The following is a 14,989-nucleotide window of genomic DNA, read 5'->3' on the forward strand; positions in this document are numbered from 1 at the left end:
CACTCAATTAAAAAACAATTCAGTTTAATAAGAGTCTCTAGTTTGTTTTTATTGACTGTACGATGGAGCAATTTTTCCAGTGCCTCTCTTTTTTGGTTTTGTTATGTTTTTTGTGGAAAAGCAGCTAATCTCTTTAGATTATGTTGTATGTGAGTGCTCGTGTGTGCCTTATTAAAAAAAAGAAAAAGAAAAGAAAAAAGTCAAAGAAATTGGTGATGACATGTTGTTGTACTTGTGCAATTCCTTCTCCTCTGGAGTTCCCTTTTGAGTGATATGAGGAGGAAACATTCATAATTGTAAAAATGTTTTTTTTCTTTTGACTTATTGTCTCAAAGCACATGATGCTGTTTTACTCTTGTTTCTGCAGATAATCGGATATAGAGGAGAATATTTTGTCAGGCCTGTTTTAGTTTTATTAACTACACTGAAACTTTTGAAAAAAATATCAAGAAAAATGAATATGTTTGTTAAGTTTGCTAAGTTAAAAAAAATAAACTTGTGCCAAATGTTTTGCGCAATCAGTATTCCTCCTTTTCAGGACTTTTGATTTGAGGTGTTTTTACCAAATGCAGTCCGTAGACCCTACAGACCCACATTTATATGGGCTGCAGTTCGTTTCCTTGACTAATGGATCAGTATTGCTCCAGGTAGGGCTGGGCCATATTATACGTTTCATGATAATACCGGTACAATGTTAGGCAATGATAAGAAAATGAAATATTGCAATAGATTATGAGTAAAACGCGCATGCACAATGCTTTTGTTTTCATACACACATGACGGAAAAAGCATGGGAGTGACGGAGAATGAGAAGGGCAAAAGCGGATCATTGAATGAAACAGATGAACCAGAATTGGTTTGTAGAAATGCAACTTCAGTGATGTGGAACTGGTTTGGTTTTCGTCCATCAGAAAGCCACCAAAGCACTTTTTTTTCCTTTGTAGAACATGCAAGCGGGCTGTCGTTATTACCGTATTTTTCAGACTATAAGGCTCTCTTTGACAGTGCACCTTATAATCCGGTACGCCTTATGTATGAATTCTGGTTCTGCTTACTGACCTCCAACTGATTTTATGTGGCACACAGCGCTCAAAAATCTATCAAAGAATGTTTTTGTATGACTTTGGTAAGCTACAAAGCCCCACCGCTTGTCAGAGCATTACGGCTACTGTAGTCAGGAGCCTCACAGTAATACATACTGTGCTTCAACATAATATTACCATATTGTGTGTGTGTAAGGACTCCAAAATGGCACCTGTTAAGAGACATGCTTATGAAGCGGATTTTAAACTCAAGGCTATCAGTCACGCAGTAGAACATGGGAATAGAGCAGCTGCGAGAGAATTCAGTATTAATGAATCAATGGTACAGAAGTGATTGAAGCAAGAAGAATGAGTTGAGTAAAGTTAGACTTATCTGACTGTTTTAAATTCTCTTGCAGCTGCTCTATTCCCATGTTCTACTGCGTGACTGATAGCCTTGAGTTTAAAATTTTGCTTAATGCGCCTTATAGTTTCATGTTGCAAAGCACCTCTTTTTACCTTTTGTGGATATTATACATGGTTAGGCTCAGGATATGTCAGCCCATTTCCACTGGAAATGTCTTTTGGTTAAACTGTCAGCAAGGAATTAGCATTTGCACTCTTACATTTTTATAAAGCTTTAATGCAGATAAAAAACAGCTGCTTGTTTAAATGAAAATAAATTGATGGGTTTTTTTGGACTAATAAAGTTGTAGAGTAAAGTATTTTGTCTTGCATCAATAATATAGTCAGTTATATCATTATCGCAAATTTTTAAATTATATTGTGATAAATATTTTTGGCCATATTGCCCTGCCCAATTCCAGGTGTTCTCAACTATTACATTCAGCATTGCATTTCTCACAATACACCAGTCGGCCACAACATTATAAACCAATGCGTACTACTTTAACGAAAAAACTATGTGTCGGTGTTGTTCCCACATCATCATAATAAATGTTGTTCCAGGTTCAACATTGCAAGTGACCAATCACATTGTTGTGACGTCATACTTTTGCGACTTCGGAAAAAAGTGCCTTAAAAAAATAAAATCTACTTAACTTGAAAGAAACCGCCTTTGTCCGCCGATCCATCAATTTGAACTCTTTGCATTTCAGGATACTGTTCTTTAATAAACGGTAAGCATTATACATATTGTCCTTGCAACATTGGAATTTCATGAATGAACAGAGATGTAATCCGATTACTTTTTTCAAGTAACGAGTAAAGTAAGGGATTACTATTGCAAAAACGGTAATTAGATTACCGTTACTTTCCCGTAGGAACGCTGCGTTACTGCGTTACTAAAACCATGATTTTTTTGTGAGAATGTCTCACGACAGTGACGTAAGCAAGTGCGACGTTCTTGACAACAGCTGTGTGCAGATCAACAGTAGATATCGGTCGTGTCCAAATTCATGGGCTGCATCCTCCTGAGGACCCGGCCTTCGCGGTCTACGTGGGCCGGGTCCTCAGAAGGTCGGGTAGGCCGGAAGTAAACGGCCGTGAAATTGGACGGTCTAGCCTTCTGATTAGCGTCACCGCTGTCTCGGTGGAGTTCAATAAACTCGGCCGTCTGCTCCTTGCTATCTAAAATATAACAGGACACTGGCGTAAATTCTCAACTGTCTCATACTTCTGTTTAATCAGTTTTCTGTTTGACGTTTAGTCAGCTGTGTAAAAACCAAGGAGGAACCCACCCGGGGGATTAATAAAGTTTTATTTTATCTAATCTAATAACTTTAATCTCAGCCAAACCGATTGACTCACGAACAAACAAAACACAGAAAAAAGCCCAACAATAACATTTTTAGGTTGTCTAAGTGACTTATATATTACATTTAACCTGAGCAGCGAAAGTCCGCGGTGATCTGAAAATGATGTGCCGGGAGTTGTGCCGTTCTCGGCCGCATCAGTGACCCTCGAGCTCCCGGCTAGCTATCGAGCTGGTGGGTAGCAAATGTCTCCGAAAACGTCGAAGCACTTTTGCAAATATGCGATGTCTTGATAAACCGAGCAGATATTTGATGTTTACACAGCTACTTTCTCGCCTGAAAATATGTTAAAAGTTTATTTTGTGACCCAGAAAGATTAGTATGAGTAATTTTAAAACTTAGTAGCGGCCGCCATTGTTGGAAACTGGAGTTTGGCTGGGCCGCGCTATGAATTCTGGGATATGGTATGCCACGACGGACACACCCGACCCATCCTTCAAATTCGGGGAAAAGGAGGACGCATTTGTCGGCTGCATTCGGAGGAGTCTACGAATTTGGACAGCCTTCGGCGCGTCACTGTGACGTGATCGGTCTACAAATGCGGCCTCAGGAGGATGCAGCCCATGAATTTGGACACGACCAATATATTGAGTGCGGGAGAGAGTATGAGCGTGCAGCGTTTAAAGCATGGAAGTACTGACCTTACTTTGAGTTTGATTCCAAAAAAGTGAAAAAAAAAAACATTAGCATCCGTTTGTGCATGGGAAGAAAACTTCTTTTTACAGCCAAACCCCCCCCCCCCCCCCCAAACTTCCAAGCAAGCACCGAGTGCGCTACGACGTAATGGGAAATTCACAGAGAAACTCGCGGACTCTTCCACTGACCGCGGCACACCTGCACCAGGGTAAACCTCCGCCTACCCAACTCCTGCTTTACAGGTGAAAATAGAGCAAAAGGACCGCTAGTCTTTGATTTTATTTATTTTCTGCTGTGTTTTACTTGCATCTATTTGAAAGACTGAGTGTAAACACACACACAAAAAAAAAATGTGCTGGAATGTGCAGAAAATAGGTTTAAATGTTAAGCAAATTTCTTTCAGTCAAAGAATGTTGCATATAATTAAATTTTTGCTTGATGCATAAACTTAAAAGATTAAAACTAATAAAACAAGTTTTAAAAAGAGACTTTTCCATTTGATTACATTTTGTATGATGGATTATGCAGAAAAAGTAGAATTGGGCTGAAAGATCTATCGCTTTATCACCTCTTCAGGTTGTAAATCGTGTTTTTAAAAAGTAACTAAGTAACTAATTACTTTTGAAAATAAGTAATCAGTAAAGTAACGGGATTACTTTTTGGGGGAAGTAATCAGTAATTAGTTACTGATTACTTTTTTCAAGTAACTTGACCAACACTGTGAATGAATCGCTTGGCTTGCAAAAGTATGACATCACAACAATGTGATTGGTCACTTGCAATGTTGAACCTGGAACAACATTTATTATGATGATGTGGGAACAACACCAACACAAGGATATAAGATAAGATAAGATAAGATAAGATAAGATAACCTTTATTAGTCCCACACGTGGGAAATTTGTTTTGTCACAGCAGGAAGTGGACAGTGCAAAAGTTATGAGGCAAAAATTAGAATACAATAAGAATAAATACAGTACACAACTGTACAGAATAGAATAAAATACTATATACAGTAGAATACAATAAAATAAATATACAATAAGATAAAAATAGAATACAAATACTATATACAACTGAGTAAAATACAACGATGACAGAAAGGATTATTGCACTTAGTATTATTGCATATGTATGGATGTGTGTGCTTGATCAGTTAAAGTCTTTATTATGGAGTCTGACAGCAGTGGGGAGGAAAGACCTGCGAAATCTCTCCGTCCCACACCGTGGGTGCCGCAGTCTCCCACTGAAGGAGCTGCTCAGTGCTGTCACAGTCTGCTGCATGGGGTGGGAGATGTTGTCCATCAGGGATGACAGCTTAGCCGCCGTTCTCCTGTCACTCACCACCTCCACTGGGTCCAGAGGGCATCCTAGAACAGAGCTGGCCCTTCGGATCACCCTGTTCAGTCTCTTCCTGTCCCCAGCAGAGATGCTGCCGCCCCAGCAGACCACGCCATAAAAGATAGCAGAAGCCACAACAGAGTCATAGAATTTCTTCAGGAGTGGGCCCTCCACTCCAAACGACCTGAGTCTCCGCAGCAGGTACAGCCTGCTCTGCCCTTTCCTGTAGAGGGCGTCTGAGTTATGAATCCAGTCCAGTCTATTGTTCAGATGAACACCAAGGTACCTGTAGCTTGGTGTATCAGATCGTACTGGGATTAATAAAGTATTTCTTCTTCATCACCATCTATTTTTCTTTCCTTTCTTTTTTTATCCAGCAAGGTGTTGGAAGCAGGAAATATTGACCATGTAGGGACATTGATAAAGGTAGGCCTTTTGTATCCCATGAAGCTTTATAGACAAAGTGGTTGGAAAGACATTAATCTCATAGAGCATCTGTGGGATGTTGGAAAAAACAAGTCTTTCTATGCAAACCCAATCGTCCAAATTCCAATACTTAAAAGTGCTTAAATCTGCTACCAATGTCTTGGTGTCTGATGCCACAGGACACCTTCAGTCTGCACAGTGTATAAATAAGAATGGGGAAAATGGTTTACTCAGTGGTGATGGCAGAGTTTTGATTTGACACTAATTCTACCACTCTTCTGACTGGATTTGCCATTTTTATAACTGATAGTAACAAAGACAATAATTGATGGTGTATCAGCGATGACTGATACATGACTAACTGTTACATGAATAGGGTGAGGGTGACATCCACATTGACAGCGAAACAACTAGTAGCTCAGAGGAGGAACCATCATGGAACCACCAAGGGTGGTGGAGAATGAAAGATCCTGTGGGACTTCCAGATACAGACAGACAAAATGGTGGTGGCTAACCAACTGGACATAGTGGTGGTAGATGGTCGTAGTGATCGATGTAGCGGTTCCGAATGACAGCAATATCAGGAAGGAGGAACACTGGAAAATTAGGTATGGTGATTCCCAAGCTCAGCGAGTGGCTCCAGCAGATTCGAGGAACAAAATCGGAGATCTATGTCCAGAAGAGTGCAGGATACTACACAGGACCCTCAAGCTCCTAGGCCTATGGTAGAGGACCTGAGCTTCAAGGATAGGCTGCCTAGAGATTAGTGGAATGTATTATGTCCAGGGAAGGCTGTAGTTGTGTCACGATCCTGGGTCATCTAACCCAGCATTTTGAGTTTTAATATATTTTGACGTTTATGGTTTATGTCTAAGTTTATTAGTTAATTTCTTATTTTGCCTATGTTGCCCTGTTATAGTCAAAGGAGCTTGCAAAGAAAAGCGTCTGGACTTCTTTAAGTTGCTTGAAGACGTTTCACCTCTCATCCGAGAAGCTTCTTCAGTTCTAAGGTCAAATGGTGGAGAGTCCCAGATATAAACCTAGTGGGAGTGACCCCCCACAGAGGGACAAAAGGACCCCCTGATGATCCTCTAATCGCCTGAGCCAAGGTGTGAAACTGGGCGTGGGTCCCAATCAGCCAGAGTTTCGGGTGTGTTCATTGTGAAACCTGGCCCCACCTTATCATGCGAATTCCTGAGGTCAGCTGGCCCAGGATGTGAGTGGGCGTTAAGGCGTCTGGGAAGGGATCTCAAAACTGGATTATAGATGGCAGAGAGTTGGTGTCGTAAACCCCCGCCTCTGTTCAAAGATGGTCGCCCACAGTGGACATAGATGGCTTCTTTCACTCCTCTTTCTTTGCAAGCTCCTTTGACTACGATGACCTGGATGACTGAGAACCTTCACAGACATATTGCCCTGTTATAGTTCCCCTGTGTTTAAGTCTCCCTCGCCCTTCATGTGTTTTATGTCTGCGTGTGCTATGTTGTCAAGCTCATGTTGTTTCTGTGTCTCAATATGTTTCCTATTTTATTTTGAAGCGGTCTGGTGTCCCATATTTATTGTGTTTAGTTTTACTTTTCTCTGTGACGTTATGTTCATTTTAATCAGCTGTTTCCCCTTCCTCTGATCACCTCCTGTATTTAGTCTGTGTGTTTTCATTCAGTCTTTGTCAGGTTGTCTGTTGTTTCTAGTCATGTTTCGGGTTTTTCATGTCAAGATGTTTCATGTTTTTTTAATGCTCAACCTTCAGATCTACCATTTATCAGCTCAAACATCCAACGACATGAATGCTTTAAAAGCATCAACATCAGCTCTTCTCTGACAGCATGGTGGGAGTTTCTAAAATTGACGGAGTCTTCATTAATCCCATGCAAACGTACACCTATCTGGAACAACCCTGACATATTACAAAACAATAATATGATAAACTTTTCAGATTGGAGTGGTAAAGGAATCAAATATTTAGAACATATACTAGAAGGAACAGAATTTATTCCATTTGACAGACTAGTTACACAATATGGGATCAACAAGAAAAGATTTTTAGAATATCAACAAATTAAATCCATAGTAAAAAAGAAATTTAAACCGGGTCAAGTTGAACTACAAACACCACCAAGTGTGGTTCAGTTTCTTACTCTTAAAACCCCCAAATTACTATCCAAAATATACAGAATGCTTTCTAAAACAGATGAATCAATATCACTTCCTATTGCAAAATGGGAAGCGGATTTATCAGTTAACTTAGACCTAAACTTCTGGTCTCAGATTTGCTTAAAAACCTTTCATCTAATTAGAAATCCCAGTCTGCAATTAATACAATACAAAATACTACATAGAGTGCACTATACAGGTCATCGGATGTTCAAGATGGGTTTTACGTCTACCAACAACTGCTCACACTGCCAAACCAACTCACCGGACAATTATATCCACGTTCTTTGGTTCTGTCCACCAGTTCAGAAGTTTTGGCGCGAGATATGTGAAGACTTATCAAAGTGTCTGAAGTGTAACATTCCAACTTCCCCCTTAGTGTGTTTGTTGGGCAGCTTAGATAATGTCACTTCAGAAAAGAATATCGCCCATATGGTTCTCACTGCCCTATGCATAGCCAAGAAAACAGTCCTCATGAACTCTCATAGTTTGGTCCCACCTTCGCTGTTGTGATTGGTGTGGGGGTAGAGACAGGCTTAGGGCGTCGGGGGGTTCCCAGGAGCATCTTCCTTGGGGGGCTCAACCCGGGGTAGCAGTCATGGCCTATTAAGGGCTCTGTTGGCTCTTAGGTGATGGTTTCCTCGTGCAGCTGCGTGCAGCTGCGTGCAGCGGGGCTAGGGGAGGGTCTGTGCTGATGGACGTGGGTTACTGACCTGGTAGCCTGGCTGCCCCTGGGTGGGTCCGGTTCTGGGGTGCTCCGTCTCTGGGCCCTTGCTGGGCCTCGGGGGCTTGGGTCCTGGTTGGTATGTTGCTGGGGTTGTGGGTGGGTGGATGTATGGGGGCCCAGCCCTGGCGCAGGGTGCTGCCAATGCATCGAGCCACCTGGGGGGCACTTCAACTGGTGGGGGACGTTGTTACACCTTGCAGGAGCTCTCCTCTCTTTAGGAACTCACTCTGCAGGAGGGGGAGATACAGGAGAGGTGGAGGAAGATCTCAGCCTGGGCGTCTATTGTCTTGTGTAGTCTGGAAGATGAGTGGATGGTGGGGTGGGTGCAGTTTTCTCTGTAGTGGGGTCAGGTAGGCTGTCCTGGGCTCTGTGGGGCCGGGCGGCGCTGCTGTTCTGGGCCCCAGTCCGGATGGGCCTGGGCCCCCTTTCCCTTGCGGGTTGCGGAGTATGGAGGTGCCTACTGGGGTCAGCGGGGGAGCTGGCCCCAGGGAGGGGCCACCCTTCCTTCCCTCCCCATCTCCAGCTGCCTCCCTCTTCCCGCTCCACCACAATCACCCACACATGCAGGGCCTCTCTGGGGACATCTCAGGCCCTCTAAGGTATGGAGGCCTATCTCCCCCCACCACTTCCCCTGCCAGTGGCAGACGCCCTCAGAAGACATCGGTGCGTTGGTGGTTCTTTGTGTCCGGGGATGGGCACCCAGGTACACACCGGCTCACTCCTTGGTGGCTGCTTATCTTGAATGATTTCCTCTGCAGGGAAGCAGGAGTCTATTTGGGGTCAGCTGGCCCAGATAACCACGGCCAACCCAAGGTTCTTGGACTGTTTACCAAAGAGTCAAAGAACTTTGTTACAACCACGATCTCCTCTACTTTGCAATCATCGCCACAGCAGCAGCTGCCCAGCATGCGGGTTGAATCACCCCAGCCCTGCTGGCTACATTCAGTCTCTCATCTGTCTCCACACTCATGTTGCTGCAGCAGCGGACAAGCGCTTTATTTCCTCTACCTCGACCAGTTCCCTCTTTCAATGCCATGCCAGCCTCAGCTTTAGCAGGACCTACTTCCATCGTACCTTCTCCTAGGAGGAGGCAGTGTTCATGTCGCCAAATTGTTGAATGTTGCCATTGTGTTTCTTAAATTTGTACAGTCTTAGTTCAAGACATACAATGCCTTGTCTTAGAACCACATGGGCGTTGCTTTGCTGTGATGTGTTTTGTGTGAACTGTTTCTCAATAAAAGGCAGCAAGAGGAGGCCGGATTTGGGGTCATTTCGTGGTAGACATCAACGAGGCCCCCCTTGCAAGTGAATCGATCGATCGCTGTTGCCTTGTTTTTCTTTCATGGGAATAAGTCCTGGATACAGCGGGGTCTGAGTTTAGACCCAACATTTATTTGGTCCTTCGGAGCCAGAACCTAACACATTGCATGACTCCACCGCAGTCTACTAGCAGCCAGCGTCTGGGACCCTTGCGTCTGAACTTCCCTCGGGATGGATGGCGATTGACGGGATCCAGAGATTCTTCCCATGAACGGAAACAACACGAACAGTGAGTAGAAAAGGCCTTGTGCGTCACTGAGACTGTGCGTGCAGACGCGGGTCCAGGGGAGCTGCAGGCCTGAGGGGTGTGGCCCTGCGGAGGGACTGGCCACACCCAAAGCCACACACCTGCCGCTGATCAGGGCTCGTCGGGGGAGCTACTTAGGTGAGTCTTGGAGCTCCCACCGACGCGGGATCATTGAGTTATCTTACCAAGTCAGTGTGTGTTAGCTTAGGTCTGTGCTGTGCGTATATGCCCGCCGAGGGTTAGTGTTGACGGCTGCGTCTCTGGTTTCCCTACAGGAGGAGGAGTGGTCCGGAGAGGCAGCACGCACGGGGGTGCGGAAACACAACAGCGGGGAGCACGATATCGGAGGGAAGCACGCACACGGGGTTCGAGGGAGTAACGGGGAGTTATTGTATTTACAGCCTTTTCACTGTAAATAAAGAGCACTGTTTGCATCGCAGAGTCTGCGTTTTGGGTCCTCCTTTCCCCACATCCCCACGGTCTGCCAGCCAGACCGTGACAGAATGATCCCGCCAACCACCATGGACCCAGCAAACTCAGGAGTTGCCACGGAGGAGAGATCGCTCACGCAGCTATGGGATTACTGCCGGAGCGTAATCCAGGCTGTAGACCCACACAAGAGACATATACAGGTAGTGTTCTTTGACAATTATCTCTCATCCACTACCTTCACCACGAACATTCTGGACATTAACAAACTTAGGCACCTGGTCGCTAGTTTAAGGGAGAGCTCGAGTTTTGAACTATTTGGCTTGGGTGGTCTGAGCATGGACAGTTCGGCTGCTCTCCTAGAGACTCTAGCCGCTTGGTTTTTCACGCGTCGGCGGAGGGCTTTCCCGTCGATGCTCGCGGCACAATCGTTTGATCCGCCGTTACGGAAGGCATGCCGCACTCTCTACCATCATCCCGTTACGCCTCAACCCACTCCTGCGGTTTCAGCCCGGTCAGCTGGCAACGGACCAACAGCGCTCATCACCGCAGTGAGTAAACCCGACTCATTTGTTTCTATTAATCCTGTCATTGAAAATCAAAACACAGATGAACAGCAGAGGACTGTTTCCGTACACCCGGCCCCGCCTTCACGGAGGAGAAGGCGTCCTCGCAAGCAGCGTTCAGCCACCTCTACACTCACTCCTGTGCTGGTCGAAGGCTCAGGACCAGCGGCTCTGGACGCCACAGTGAGTAAAATGGACTCTGCCGGTGTCGTAAATTCCCTTCCTGTGAACATGGACATAGAGACTATAGCCCCTACGGCAATTAACAATGGAGAAACTGTAAGAGGTGTAACTGAACTCCCAGTGGGGATTTTTGGACCACCGACGGACGAAGGTGGCCTGAGTGCTAATACTGGGGCAGAATTTTGCATAGACAGCCCTGAGGTAGTTAGCTCAGAGTTGGTGGGGTCAGAAACTGTTTGCTTTACCTCCAAAAACTCAGAAGATGTTCACTCTGAGACTGGGAGCTGGGAGCTAGGGAGTTCACAGCATACAGACCCAGATGACTTTTTGGCTCAGTCTGGCCATATGGAGACAGAGGTTCTCCCCAGGGCTTCCCCAGAGGCCGAACTGGAGGCCTCAGTTGCCTCTGGACCCCTGGAATTTGTTGAGCCAGCTGTAACATTCTCATCCTCTCCACCCTTCATAATAGCCATATCACCCTCAACTCAGTCCGCTGCCCAGCTAGTAATGGAGTCTGCTGCCCAGCTGGTGACTGAGTCTTCAGTCCGGTCAGCCTCTCACCTTCATCCTCAGTTGGAGGTCGATATGCCTGCTGGACCACCTCTGCCATCATTTCACCCGTCTGTCCCTGCATCGCTGTCCAGTCCACCGGGAGCAGCTGCCGCACCATCATCACCTTCTCCCTCTGCAGCTACTTCTCCACCAGAGTCCCATCAGACTGCAGCGACCGCAGCACTCTCGGCTTCGCCATCTGCATCACCTACTCTACCTTCACCTTCCCCACCTGCAGACACCGCATCACCATCTTCACCTCCAGATCGACCGTCAGTAGCTGTAGCGCGGCCGGAGGTGCTCAGGGTGCTCGGAGAGCGGGAGGAGCCCGCACCGCCAGCTGTGGAGCCCTGCGAGCCGGAGGAGCGGCTCAGCGTGGCGGAGCAGGAGCCCAGCGAGCGGGAGGAGCTCGATCTGCCCGAGCCGGAGCTCAGCGAGCAGGAGCCGGAGCTCGGCGAGCGGGAGGAGCTCGCTCTGCCCGAGCCGGAGCTCAGCGGGCGGGAGCAGCTCAGCGAGCAGGAGCAGCTCAGCGAACCACCAGCAGAGGAGCTCGGCGAGCGGAAGGAACAACCGGCGCTGCCAGCCGAGGAGGGGCTCTCGCTGCCAGCAGCCGAGGAGGGGCCCGCTCAGCCGGAGCCGGAGGTCAGCGAACCGGAGGGACCTCCACGTCTGGCGCGGCCTCCACGCCATCCACGCCATCCACGTCCTCTGCATCCACGTCAGCAACCAGCGCGTCATGAACTGTGTGCCACACCTCGCTGTTGCTCACCGGAGGAGCAGCGCCGCCACCGGACCCGTGGCAGGCCGCCTGGGGAGCAGCGCCGCCGCCTTCGGACCCGGGGCAGGCCGCCGGAGGAGCAGCAGCGCCGCTACCGCCTCTGGATCCCGGGCAGGCCGCCTGGGGAGCAGCGCCGCCGCCGTCAGACCCGGGGCAGGCCGCCGGAGGAGCAGCAGCGCCGCTACCGCCACTGGATCCCGGGCAGGCCGCCTGGGGAGCAGCGCCGCCGCTACTGGGCCCGGGGCTCGCCACCGGAGGGGCAGCAGTGCCGCCGCCACTGGAGCAGTGGCAGGCCCCCAGAACCGTTTTTCTGCTGTTGCCGGACCCGTGGCTGCCCGCCGGAGCTGCAATGTCGCCACCATTGGACTCGAGGTAGGCCCCCTGAACTCTTTTGTTATGTTGATGGGCCGCCTGAGACTGTTTTGTGGCATTTTTTCTTTTTGTTGCTCCGCTGCGGGATGCGCGGTCGGACTCTGGGATTGTGACCTTGGGGGGGTTGTTTTCTTTGGGGGTTTTTGCTTGTTTTGGTTCTGCCCTCCGTCCGGGACCTCCCGCCGCCCGCCCTGGGTTGGTTGTACTGTTTTTGGTTTGTGTTTTTGAGGGGGGGTACTGTCAGGGTCCTGGGACTGGGCGACCCAGGATCCCTGGGCAGTCATGGACCTGTGTATTATTATTATGTATTTTTGGTGTCGTTTCCCCTTCTCTGTGCGTGTACATATGTGTGTTTCTCTGTGCTGTGTTAGTCTGTGTCCCACTCATATGTTTAGGCGAGGTATGGGTGTGTATGTCTGCGGGTGTGCCTGGAGGATGGAGCTCGGCCACCTGCAGGCCTGAGGGGTGTGGCCCTGCGGAGGGACTGGCCACACCCGAAGCCACACACCTGCCGCTGATCAGGGCTTGTCGGTGGGAGCTACTTAGGTGAGTCTTGGAGCTCCCACCGACGCGGGATCATTGAGTTATCTTACCAAGTCAGTGTGTGTTAGTTTAGGTCTGTGCTGTGCGTATATGCCCGCCGAGGGTTAGTGTTGACGGCTGCGTCTCTGGTTTCCCTACAGGAGGAGGAGTGGTCCGGAGAGGCAGCACGCACGGGGGTGCGGAAACACAACAGCGGGGAGCACGATATCGGAGGGAAGCACGCACACGGGGTTCGAGGGAGCAACGGGGAGTTATTGTATTTACAGCCTTTTCACTGTAAATAAAGAGCACTGTTTGCATCGCAGAGTCTGCGTTTTGGGTCCTCCTTTCCCCACATCCCCACGGTCTGCCAGCCAGACCGTGACAACATGCATATACACATACAATGATACTCATGAAGACCAGACAGCATCTTAAGCATGAGATTCTGTTTGTCATCTTGTCCAAGTCACTAGTAAGATGAAAGTGATACATAGACTAGTGGACTGAATATTATAGGAGGACAGATGGTTGCATCATAAAGGAGAAAACAGAATGCTGATGAGAGGTCTTAAATGAGTGAGTTGAGTGAGCTGATTGTGAGTTTCTGGTGTGTGAAGAAGTTTTAACATGGCACACATTTAGTTACATGAGAAGAAACTTATTATGTGATGAGACAACAGGGTTATGCTGTATGTTGTGTGTATGGCTGATTGGATGAATGTTTGAGATTAAACTGGCTGTTGATTTGTCTTTTGTTACTAAGTTGAGCCTGCCAATTGGGTTGTTATGATTTATCCCCCTGGCATGAAGAACACGTGTCATGACTTAAACAAGGCCTTTCTTTCCTTTGCTTTCCTTTATTTTCTTTATTTTCTTTTGTTACTTTCATGGTGCACTGAAAGTTTTGTTTGATGATCTTTGTTTGAGCAGATCTGCACAATTAGAACCGAAGCGTCGTCGAGAAAACTGTTGCAAAGTGAGCTTCTCCAAAATTAAAATGGGCTCAGGAGAAAGCCACTTATTTGGGACAATTAGGAAACAAGTTCCTGTCCAAAAGGATTCAACGAGGAAATCCAGTCTAAATTCTTTTTCTTTTTGAAATGATGTCGTTTTGCTGAGGGTGGAAACGAATGCGACGATAATTTCCACAATCAGCAAAAGAAGGAATCACTGAGTGAATGAGTAAGAATTTTAAAATAACACCATTGTGTGACGTTAACCCCCACCTGACAAAGGTGTGGATGTATCTCTGTTGCAGGAGCAGAAGGAGACCACAGGTGAAAATTTGGGTCACATGACTATGTGAACTCTGAAAATTTAACCTTTTTAGTTTAAAATTTTCTGTGTCTGCGAATTTACCATGGGTGTGTTATTCACTACCTTGTGTTACTCACAGAGATTACTGTGAGAAAGAGTGTATACACCTGCGCAGCGCTAACATTTACATTTCTTTTTACAGCAGATGGTTAATCATGTGATTTGATTTAATATATTTTTCTAGCACAGGATTACTGAGATTTTGTATGAAGGAAACTGTAGTTACAGGCTATATGTTGATGATGAAATTACACTGTGTTGTTGAGAGAATGTTGGAGAGAATGTGAATGTTACAGGGGAGAAATTAATACAGTTTGAGACATACTGTGATGAGACCATTGTTACTTTTTCCACAGCGAGTGTTAACTTTATGACTTTTCACAGCTCCTCTGGAATCTGGATGGCCGACACCTGACAACCAGGACGAACCGTGTGTTTGGCTAATGTTTGTTTTTCTTTAAGAGTGCTTGTAAAGGATTCAGCACAGACAGACAAGTGACAATTGAACAGATGTGCAGTGGTTACAGAATAGTTACATAGAGCTCATTATCTGACCACACTGTTGGGCTCATGGTGAGTGACAAACTTAAGGAAATTATGGGGAAAAGTAGGCGTTTAA

The 14,989-nt window shown here is 46.8% G+C and overlaps 1 protein-coding gene across 1 annotated transcript; it reads left to right on the plus strand.

The window, feature by feature from the left end:
* The first annotated feature begins 10,098 nt into the window (after nt 1-10,098).
* Nucleotides 10,099-14,359, plus strand: LOC146679297 (uncharacterized). The gene is made up of 6 exons (XM_085407068.1): nt 10,099-10,882; nt 11,054-11,918; nt 12,021-12,528; nt 12,924-12,928; nt 13,212-13,301; nt 14,312-14,359. The coding sequence occupies exons 1-6, from the start codon at nt 10,152-10,154 to the stop codon at nt 14,357-14,359; spliced, it is 2,247 nt and encodes a 748-aa protein (XP_085263194.1). The 5' UTR covers nt 10,099-10,151.
* The last annotated feature ends 630 nt before the right edge of the window (nt 14,360-14,989 follow it).

This window comes from Rhamphochromis longiceps, linkage group LG1 (genome assembly GCF_057381845.1).
Source record: "Rhamphochromis longiceps isolate RC_006_pf linkage group LG1, R_longiceps_female_GT1.1, whole genome shotgun sequence".
NCBI lineage: Eukaryota > Metazoa > Chordata > Actinopteri > Cichliformes > Cichlidae > Rhamphochromis > Rhamphochromis longiceps.